The 11,299-nt window shown below is 48.3% G+C and overlaps 1 protein-coding gene across 1 annotated transcript; it reads right to left on the bottom strand.

The window, feature by feature from the left end:
• Positions 1-9,271: 9,271 nt before the first annotated feature.
• LOC124669946 (pectinesterase-like) lies at positions 9,272-11,067 on the bottom strand. Its single transcript, XM_047206478.1, has 2 exons — positions 10,068-11,067; positions 9,272-9,966 (listed from the first exon to the last, which is right to left on the bottom strand). Exons 1-2 carry the CDS (start codon positions 11,065-11,067, stop codon positions 9,272-9,274), a joined length of 1,695 nt encoding a protein of 564 aa, XP_047062434.1.
• Positions 11,068-11,299: the final 232 nt, after the last annotated feature.

The raw sequence follows: 11,299 nt of genomic DNA, 5'->3' as shown, positions 1-11,299 counted from the left end.
CGAAGTCGAAGTCCCACTCCCGCTCATCCCACTGCTCGGGAGTGCGCCTATTGTACGCCTCCATCTGGTTGTACTTGATGACCCACAAGTATAGGGGGTGTATCGTAATATCTTCGATAAGTAAGAATGTCGATCCCAACGAGGAGCAGAAGGTGTTGACAAGCAGTTTCGATGAAGGATTCACTGTAAATGCTCACAGACAAGTATTCAGGGGGTTTTGATGTAGCAGATGAATATAGTACGAGTAAGTAAAGTGCGAGAGTAATAATTGCAGCGAGTGGCCCAATCCTTTTTAGCACAAAGGACAAGCCGGTTTGTTTACTTATAATGACCAAACGTTCTCGAGGACACACGGAATTTTAGTCTAGTGCTTTCGCTACATACGGCTAATTAATCTTCATTGTTTTGATAAGTGTTGTGTGGGTGAACCTATGCTAATGTACCGCCCTTCCTAGGACTAATACATATTTGTGATTATACCCCTTGCAAGTATCCGCAACTACAAGAAAGTAATTAAGATAAATCTAACCACGACCTTAAACTCGAGATCCTCGCTATCCCTCCTGCATCGATATACCAACGGGGCTCGGGTTTCGTCACTCCGGCAACCCCGCAATTGGCAAACGAGTACAAGATGCATTCCCCTAGGCCCATAAAGGTGAAGTGTCGTGTAGTCGACGTTCACACGACACCACTAGAAGAATAACACCACAACTTAAATATCATAACATTGAATATTACTCAACCATACTTCACTACTAACATTTAGACTTCACCCATGTCCTCAAGAACTAAACGAACTACTCACGAGACATCATATGGAACATGATCAGAGGTGATATGATAATGAATAACAATCTGAACATAAACCTTGGTTCAACGGTTTCACTCAATAGCATCAATAACAAGTAGAAATCAGCACCGGGAGAGTTTCCCCTATCAAACAATCAAGATCGAACCCAAATTGTTACAGCGGTGACGAGGTGCAGCGGTGGAGACGGCGGTGATGACGATGAAGATGATGGTGATGGTGATGGAGATGATGTCCAGCTCGATGACGGTGATGATGGCGTCGATTTCCCCCTCCGGGAGGGAATTTCCCGGCGAGATCTCAGCCTGCCGGAGAGCTCTTTTCTCTCTGGTGTTCTCCGCCCCGCAGAGGCGGCTGTGACTCTTCGCAACGTACCCCTGGAGCTTAGGTTTTCGGGACGAAGGCGTACGCGAAGAAAAGGAGGCGAGAGGGGGATGTGGGCCCCCTCCTCACAGGGCGGCGCGGCCAGGGCAGGGCCCGCGCCGGCCTGTGAGGGGGGCCCATGGCGGCCCTCCTCGGCTCCCCCTTCTGGCTCCCTTCGTCATCTGGAAAAATAGGATTTTTCATATAATTTCCGTCAACTGTTGATCTTCCGAAATATTGCATTCTGACGGTGCTTTTTCCGACGAGAATCCCGGCTCCGGTGCGCGATCCTCCAATAATCATGAAACATGCAAAATAGATGAAATAACATAAGTATCATCTCCAAATATGAAATATATCAATGAATAACAGCAAATTATGATATAAAATAGTGATGTAAATTGGACGTATCAGTACTCTGGCATCGGCTCACTCGAGGAAGAAGATTGGAAGGAGAGAGCCGATGAAGCAGAGGAGGAGGATGAGTCCATGGTAGAGGAGGGCTTTTCGATGGCTAGTACTGAGCGGGGGGATGAAGGAGCGAGTTGCTCGACGCGGTTGAATAAAAGGGGATATAGTGGAAATTTAATGATGTGGCGGTTTCCGAGGTCATGCTGCCAAGACTGTCAAATCATGCAGAGAAGTTGAGAAGGCAAGGCATCATGATGAAGGATACTGCGACGGTTCTGCTCTGCCACGACATGACCCTACGAAGAAAAAACAGAGTGGTTTTGAAATTATCATTGCCAAAACCAGGGGGGCATGTGTTATCACCAGAATTTAACCAAGTCCGGAGATGGGCCGTGATCAAAGAAGGGCTTAGAAGACATGCATATGAAGTGTCTCTGACACGGGCCTGTGCGAGAGTTTGGGCTAGATTGCCCGTGTATCTGTAAATTATAGTAGGTTACGTGTCGGTTAGAATTAAGAGATAGAGTTTAGCTCGTACACAATTGGGTTTATTCCCAAGTTATAAAGTCTACGGACTATAAATATGTATCTAGGGTTATTGAGAAAGGAGGACGATCACGTTCACAATAAATCAATCTAGGCGCATCGCCACCCCTTGTTTCGAGGGTTTCTCCCGGGTAAGCAACATGCTGCCTAGATCGCATCTTGCGATCTAGGCAGTATCAGTTTATTCATCATTGGTGTTGCTCGTGCTGAAGCCTTTTTGATGGCGAGCAACACCCTTATCTTAGGTGTTTTGGGGCTGGCGTCGATGCTTTCACGATGTACTTGCTTAGCTACGCTACCCCTCGATATCTAGCTGCCCTTACACCTATCTTAGGTGTAAGGGCAGCATCTTGCTTATTCTTTGTTTAGTAGATCTAATCCGTTATAGTCGTTCCTTGTTCTTCAAGGATTGGTTTGATATCCGCATGGTTAGGCCTTATAAACGGGTTGGACGATCCGGTAGTGCGTAAGATGTGGTTTATTAAGCCCTAGAGGGATTGTTCCGGGGATCAACTTCATGTTGGTTTTTAGGCCTCTTTAGGGCTGGTTTTCCATCATCTTACGTATCTGCTAGGCTCAACTACGCGTAGGATGTTCCGGTTATGCGGTGAAAACCATAGACTATCGTAGATTAGTTTAGCTTGATATCGATAAAGCATGATCCCCATGTCATTATAAATTTAACGTGAACCATGGGGCAATCGGCTCTTTGAGCCGATCCACAGGGCAACCTAAGAGCCGATCGGGGCTCGTATTTAATGTTTACGTGTTCGCCATGTAGGAAACTAGTCGAAGCAATCCATCACCTTCCCGACCGGGTATAGGTCAGGTGGCACGCCCTCGCAAACGCCAGGACGTGTGCCAGAGGCATTGCGGGCCGTTGCCCGAGGGACCAGGGTCCACCGCAGTCCTGGGAGCCTCCCGGCTCTACGGTGTTACCCGTCGCTGCTCGCCGGTGGGTTTTTGACAGCAACATCTATCTACCTCTCCATGTATGATCTTTATGTGATCATGAGCTTTGTAATCTAGTTGAATAAGTATATGTTATTCTTCCACTATTGTGCTACTTAAGTGGTTTTATTATGTGATCTCCGGGGACACCTTGTCCAACGGTGTGAAGGTGACAGTGTGCACACCGTGTTTGTTTCTTATGCTTAATTTACAGAAATACTTGTAAATAATGGTGTCTAGTTAGTACCATCTTTGTATGGTCAAAGTGACAGCGTGGGGTGTCCATAGATTGGGGATGCGAACTTTAAGGAATGCTTATGCATCTCTACACATTGAATTTTTGTTTATTATCAAACCGGAGAGTGGTTCGGAGTAAGATAGTGAAGTGATAATATCTATGTATTCAATTATGGTATCATTATTGAGAGTGTCCACTAGTGAAAGTATGATCCCTAGGTCTTGTTTCCAAGCATTGAAACACCGCTTACAACCAGTTCTGCTACATGTTTGCTTGCTGCCACTTTTATTTCAGATTTCAATTACTACTTACAATCATCCATATTATTTGTATTTCACTATCTCTTCGTCGAAGTAGTGCACCTATACACCTGAAAAGTGTATTGGGTGTGTTGGGAACACAAGAGACTTCTTGTATCGTAATTGCAGGGTTGCTTGAGAGAGATATATTTGACCTCTACCTCCCTAAGTTTGATAAACCTTGGGTGATTCATTTAAGGGAAACTTGCTGCTGTTCTAGAAACCTCTGCACTTGGAGCCCAACACTGTCTACAAGAATAGAAGCGTGCGTAGACATCAAGAGATCGCCCAAGGAGATTTCCCCCTTATTTTTCAAGTCTCCATGAGGAAAAAATAGAGTGTCAACCAAGCCTTGCATAATAATGCTTGGATCGCAAATATTAAGATGTATATCAACTTGACCGCGGCTCAAATACACGAATACCTCCTTATTTTGAATGAGCTGAAAGATTTTCTACTCAATGAGGATAATGATGACTCCATTGTTCGGAACCTAACTACTAATCGCGAGTATGCTACTACCTCGGGTTACAATGCTCAGTTTTTTGAGGAAACACATACTTGCATAAACAAGATGGTGTGGGAAATTTGGGCACCTTCCAATGTTTGGTTCTTCTCATAGTTGGCATACAAAAAGGTATGGACGACGAATAGCCTTGAAAAGAGAGGATGTACAAATTGTGGCTTTTGCATGCTTTGCAAGCAAAGCAGAGAGTAGGTGGCACACCTTTTCTTCCATTGCTGATATACTAATATACTTTGGGCATAATCAAAGATTGGCTTGGGCTCCCTTTCGTGCGCACTCATGAATGGACGGCGGAACATTAAATCAAAGAGTGGTGGAGAAACATGAGATGCAAGGCAAACCCAAACTACAAGGCCATTGCCTCCCTCACCAAGTCACCATGCTTATTAGTTAGACGGTGTGGAAGGAGAGAAACACGAGGGTTTTCAACAACAAATCCTCCCCGCCAACGGTGCTCCTTTGGATTGTAAAAATGAGGCTAGACTCTGGGTAACCGCGGTGCGAAGCACTTGAGCCTTGCAATTTTGGGAGATTAATCTCTTTTTTCTTGGACGGTGGTTGTTACAAACTATTATCCTTAATTAATGAAATTAATGAATGAGGCAAAAAAATTGCATTCTTTTTAAAAAATAACAATACTACCTAGTATCCCAAATTCCCGATATAGAAAACTTCGCTCCTCCTTCTTCTTCTCCTCGACCACTACGAAGAGTAACACTTGTCGGCTAGAACGCACATGGTACCGAGAATGATCACCTCATAACGATCAATCTGCTTTCTTTGTTGGCGCATCTCGCGCCAGTGGAAGTCATTCGGCCTGGGCTTGATCTGGACGGCTGGACGCAGAGAAACTTAAGAGGTGTCTGTCTTTGTAGGTGATACTGAGTGGTGGACCCAGAACATGTACAAAGCCTAGGAAAACATGATTAAAATGTCTGTTTTCGCACAAAACCGCTATACAAAGTAACGAACACAGTGCGCCGCCACCATTCCTGGGCGACTGTCTGGGCAAAAAGGCTGCTAGATCCCGATGGAGGGCCCGTCAATCAGAGACAGTAGCACGTACAGCTCCTCCTTCATCTCGTCGATTTCGCGCAAACGGGTCTGCAGGTCAGGACTCGAGAGGCCATGGTCTCGCGTGCTCCATGGTGGTGAGCAAGCGCCGCTCCTCCACAGCCGCCGGTGTGGCGAACGCCGCCTCTGTTCGTTGGACCAGGGAGTCGCTGATTCTCCAAGCGACGTGTCCAAGTAGCGCTAGCGCCACCATCGCCTCCAACAAGAGTAAGGCGTGATTTCTGCTTTGTGTTCCCTCTGTATTTGGAGCTTGTGCTGTTTGAGATATGGGCTGGTGGCGCGAGTGTGGCATTTTGTAGCTCGAGCTATATGTAGCCTGTTTTTTCAAAAAATTAAAAATAGTATTTCATAGTTTCAGATAAATATGAACAAAAATTCTTGAAATAGATAATGTTTTACTCTACCACTGTGAGAAAAAAGCAACACGAAAGACTGAGTATTTTGGGCTGTACAAAATTCACAAATCCGTGGATCTGAATAAGTGAACGGTAGAGATTTTGAAACCTCCAAAATTTATCAGAAATTGTCATTTTTCTGTAGCCTCGAATATAATGTATTTTATCCTGAGATTGTACACAGCAGTAGAATACATCATTGCCTACATCAAGAATTTTCTTTCAGAATTTTTTGAAACTTCAAAATGTTGAATTCGAATTTTGTAGAAAAAGGATAGCCATGTAGCTCGGGCTACATTTGGAGTTTCCGCTGGTGGCACCGGAAAATAAAATGGGGTATGTATTGGGTTGGGCTAGGCCATCAGTGATTGTCTTCGGCTAAGATCAGCCCATATCCAACATGGCTCCCTGCCCATGTATGCAAAAAAAATTTATAAAGGAAACAAACGGTTGACTCTGCCCATGCGACCCACGCTCAAGAAAGTCTCGTGTCGGTGTACAGAACGGGACGACCTGCACAGCTGTGAGGATTTTGGCAGCAAGCAGGCAGTACTGGCAAGCAGCCAAGAACCGAATGCCCAAACAAGCCAGAGTGACGCAGCACACGCACCGGAACCTAGGCCACGTAGTCCGGCTACAAGGCGCACACGCATCGTGTGCATGGGAGGGCGACCGGCTGCAAACGTTCGTCTCCAGCGGGCCGAGACAAACGTCCAGCACGAATGACGCTCCGTCTGGACTGCGTCTGATGTGTGCACTGCTGTCATAACTGAAGCGCTTTCCAGCGTCCTGACATATATGGTCATAACGTCAAGTGCTTTTGGTAATGCCAAGATTATTAAAGTTTCGATCGCTAAACATTTCCCATTACTAGTTAAGTGTGAGTTTTAGTTCCACCGTAAAAAAGTTTGATTTGTTAGCTTGTATATATATATTGTGCAAATGAAGTTTGCCTCAAAGATTGGTGGATGGCATTGCTTCCGGCTAAGGTAATATTATGAAGGCCATGGCATCCATGCTTATGCTCGTGTCTCGCAAATCGAAAGAGAGAAATGCTTGGGTCTTCCATAATCATGCTTCAACGGCAATGACAATCACCACAAAGATCAAAGAGGAGTAGACTGTGGAGCATAGTCGGGGCTAAATTTGTGTGTGATGCAATTCCGGGAGAGTAGGCTGTAGCAAAGTCCTATGCTACGTCCTTGGCATTTTTCTGAAACCTCTAAATTCCCTCTTAAGGGCTCGTTTGGCTGTTGGGCCCGAAATTCCCCGGGAAAAGATTCCCGGCCGGGGAATAGACTGAAACAGGAGCAAAACACCGGGATTCTATTCCCGACCTCCGGACTAGGGGAAAAATCTCCCCGAGAAAAGGCCGGTAACCCGCCGGGATTCGAGTAACCAAACAAGCCCTAAGTAACGAAAACGGCAAATATGTTTGCCTTGGTTAAGATAACAACCACTGAGTCTCTATTGTTGCCATGGATAGGAACGACCGAAAATTGAAACACTAAACGGACGATTAATTTGATGGTTCATATCAAGACGGGAGAGGCCGAGGCCCCACTTTGTTTACAAGCAAACACACAATTATTCATGGTTCATTGTGGCCAGCGAGAAGGGGCCACGCTACAACAACACGGTACTGCAACTTCTGCATTCTGACCGCTCTCCTCGATCAGTTCCTACGAGGAGGCACGGTGGTCTGGAATTGTTCCTTGCCGGTAGCCGGTGGAGTTGGAGGCTTCGGAGTCTGGGTTTGGGCCTGCTCCTGTCCCGCTCCCATATTCAGAGGTTCAACTTCGTACTTTAAACCCTGCAACATACAAAGCACATAAGTGCAGATGTGTTACTGACGGCCGTACCGTGTTGTTGTTGTGAAACATACAAAGTACTCCGTAAAATAACTTGATGCAAAAGCTAGTGTCAAAGCAGTACTACCTTTGTGAAAATCTTGAAAGCCTCCTCAGGGGAATTGTTTTTCAGCACGTACAGAGCTTCCTCCTGCATGCAGTGCAAGTGTGAAACGAGTGAGTCAAACTGTGGTAATTGCACAAGGAAACATGACGAGTTAATCAACACACTAGTGCGGAAAATACGGTAGTAGCAAACTACTGCTTCTGATTTCAATTGCTCCACAAATTGATCCTCTGGCTACCATGAGTGTAATATTGGAAACTTCCTCTAGACGGTCTGATCTGGTCTTGTTGTAATAAGTACAAATCCAAGTTCATGCTCCATTAATAATTTACTTTGGTTGGATTCTTAATTTAGGATCTTGTTCCCATGAATTTTTATTGAGCCATATGCATATGCATCTCAAGATCTTAGTACTCTCACAACTTTTTGTCAGATCTATTTTCCTGAAACATATGTTAGCACGCCATATGCATTAGCGCTGGATTGGAGAACAAAGCAGTACATATGTACTTGGGATTTGACCGGTAAAAATACACAAGATCTAGAGAGCAGGAATCTATATATGAAGTCAATTATAACATGCCTAAAGTATGACTTGTATGCTGACATATGACTACAGCTGTACAGATCTAAGACTGGAATTTTAACACAAAAAATGCAGATAGTTATTTTCCAATTTATTAGAAATAACAATTCAAACAAAGAAAGCGCGCGAAAACCCGATTTGAAAATGCGCGCGAAAGGCGACACAAGTTCGATCTATAAGAACTTTCTTTTTTCACATGGTATCCCTGGAAACGGTACCGATCTACAATTTCTATAACAACTACCATAAGTAGATATAAGTAGATACTGAAGTTGAGCATGCAGATAATAATACCCTTGCACGCGCCAATTCCTTGCTGCTGAGGGTGGGCGCCTCGAGAACAACTTCACGGTGGGCATACAGATCGTCGTCCTCATCGAAGGACTCCTGCCTCCGGATCGAGCCCATCCTCTTGAGACGAGTTGAGGTTTTGGAGAACACTGCAAGTTAAGAAAAGTGATGGAAGGCTAATAGAGACTGTGATGAGCTAGCACACAATGCAAAGGGTGGGGGCAAGCGAGGGCCTTTTTGTAGGAGGGCGGAGGCGAGTGAGACGGTGGCAAGGAGAGATCATACGTGCATCGTGAGAAGTGACACGTATCATTTGGGATCGGTGGCCGAGATTAGCTTTCCGTTGGGGTTCATTGCAGTTTGTAGTTTGGGTGCTGCGTCCGGCTGGTCGTCACGCATTAGGGAATGGTTGAATGCTAGCCAAGCACGCATGATAATTTGGTGTGGCGTAAATGAGCTGGCCTTGGAAGTTTGCTCTGGCGACTAGCAGGGGCAACGAGCGAATGCAGGGAAAGAGTATGTATGTACCGGTCGGTTCCTTGTGTCTCCAAGTTGTCACGCCCCCTTTGAATCAACGGCAAACAAATGACTTACTGTGGTGAAATTTGATGTGCTTGCGCTGAATTATCAGCACACTTAAACAGGCATCTGAATGATATATATACATTTTCCAATCGATTAATCAATGGTCACAACATTCACTGAATCATTTTACCCAAGAAGAAGAGAAAACTCCAGAAAGAAACACGAAAAGAAAATTACAGTGGCAACACGGAACAACAAAAGTGTTAGCTGAGCATCGGTGATTACACGTAGTAAGTCCGGTACACACACACCCTGCAGGGGACGACAGTTATAGCAGCTTAGACCTTGAATCCGAGGTAGTTGGGCGTGCCGGTGAACTTGAGCCACGTGGCGCCGTCGACGAACGGCCCGGCGGTGAACTGCTCGGCCTCCTTCCGGCCGATGACGCGGAATCCCGGCCAGGTGACCCTCTTGCTGGTGCCGGCGCCGGGCCCGCGGTTGGCGTACTCGGCGTAGTAGAGCGTCTTGAGCCCGAAGTCGCCGTTCCAGGGCATGTACCCCTCGGGCTTGATGAAGTCGGCGATGGTGCTCTCCATGATCACCAGCCGCGAGAACTCCTTCCAGGGGCGGCCCAGGTAGGAGGGGATCTTGAAGCGGTCCGGGAAGAGCTTCTGGTCCGGCACCAGGCGGCAGTTCTGGATCACCAGGCCGGACTTCATGTTGGGGTCCGTGCGCCCGTGCGCCGTCACCGAGTTCTGCTGGTTGTCCATGGGCCGCCGGGTGATGATCAGGCAGTTCTGGAAGATGGCGGCGGAGTTGCCGAAGATGAAGTCGATGGTGCCGGAGATGACGCAGTTGCGGAAGAACTGACGCCGCGCGTGCACGTACAGCGTGTCCTGGAACGCGTCGAACCGGCAGTTGTAGAACGCCGCCAGGTCGCCCTGCACACGGAGCGCCACGGCCTGGTGCCGCTCTGCGCCGGCCGTGTTGTGGAACCCCATGTTCTTGCAGATGAAACCGGCCGCCTCAATGGCTGCATGCAACAAACAGACCCTATATATCAGTACGTACCTCAATGGCTCATGCATGCACTGAACTCTACAGTAGCTATATAGGGCTCCTGCATGCACGCACAGAAGGTGGCGGTCTTCATGGTGGTGACGCCGTCGGCGAAGCTCTTCCGGCCAGTCACGCGGCTCTGCTTGGGACCGTCGCCGTACATGAAGATGTTCACCTTGTCCTTGGGGACCATCACCATCTCGTCGTACAGCCCGGTCTTGACGTAGATCACGTACCGCCCAGGGTGGCCCTTGGGCATGGAGTTCACGGCCTCCTGGATCGTCTTGAACTTGCCGCTGCCGTCCTTGGCCACCACCGCGTTCGGGGCCGGCAGGCCACCGCTCGCCAGCAGCTTCCGCTCCGGGGACTTCATCCACGCGGGGTAACCCTGCTCCTCCTTCTCGGACAGGAGACGGCGGCGGGTGGAATCCTTCTTGAACACGTCCAGGTCCAGCTTCTTGAAGATGGCGCCGAGGCTGTTGGTGATGGCCAGCGCGTTGCTGCTCAGCTCGGTGGCGTTGCGCAGGATCCCCTGCATGTCCGCCTTCAGCTTCTCGTCCGCGAAGCCGTCGGCGCAGGTGTCGATGAAGGTCATCACCCCGGTGATCCAGTGCTCAATGTCGTCGGAGCGGCTGAGGAGCACCTTGATGTCGCCGCCGGCCATCTCGACCATGCCCTTGAGGTCGTCCACCGAGTCCTCCAGCAGCTCCTTGCAGTCCTCGCGCGCGCCCTGCGTCAGGGGGTCGCTCGACTTGGCCTCGCCGATGGTGCGGGAGTGCTCCACGGCGGACTTGATCGACTCCATCGCCGTCTTGGCCATGGCAGAGAACACCTCCTTGGGGTTCTCGGTGCCATTGGAGGCCGAGGTGAGGGTCTTCTCGCACGACTCCTTGTACAGCGTCGGAGCGCACAGAGACTGAACCGACTTGCCGGATGTGGCAAGGGTCGCCTCCTCAGGGACGGTGAAGTTGTCGCCGGCCTTGCTTCCGGAGTGGGTCACGGTGGCGACCACGCCGACCACCACCGCGACCACGAGGATTGCTCCCAGGCCCCCGAGGAGGAAATTATTTGCCATCTTGGACGGCGAGCTACGTTATTGCAGAGGGATTGGATGGAAACACAATTTATAAGGAGACGCTGATGGCTATGCATGGCAAGGGAAATAATCTAGCGTACGGACGCGAACGATCCGACCGCTGTTTGCGGCATGTCGATCGTATCGTCTCGTGGTAGTTACATTTTGGCGTACAGAAGAGCAGTGCCTATTCTGGGATCGCGTTGGCCCTGGTCAATGGGGTGACATTCTT

The sequence above is a fragment of the Lolium rigidum genome, chromosome 7, assembly GCF_022539505.1.
Source record: "Lolium rigidum isolate FL_2022 chromosome 7, APGP_CSIRO_Lrig_0.1, whole genome shotgun sequence".
Classification (NCBI taxonomy): Eukaryota; Viridiplantae; Streptophyta; class Magnoliopsida; order Poales; family Poaceae; genus Lolium; species Lolium rigidum.
This window is presented reverse-complemented; position numbering and strand designations above follow the sequence as displayed.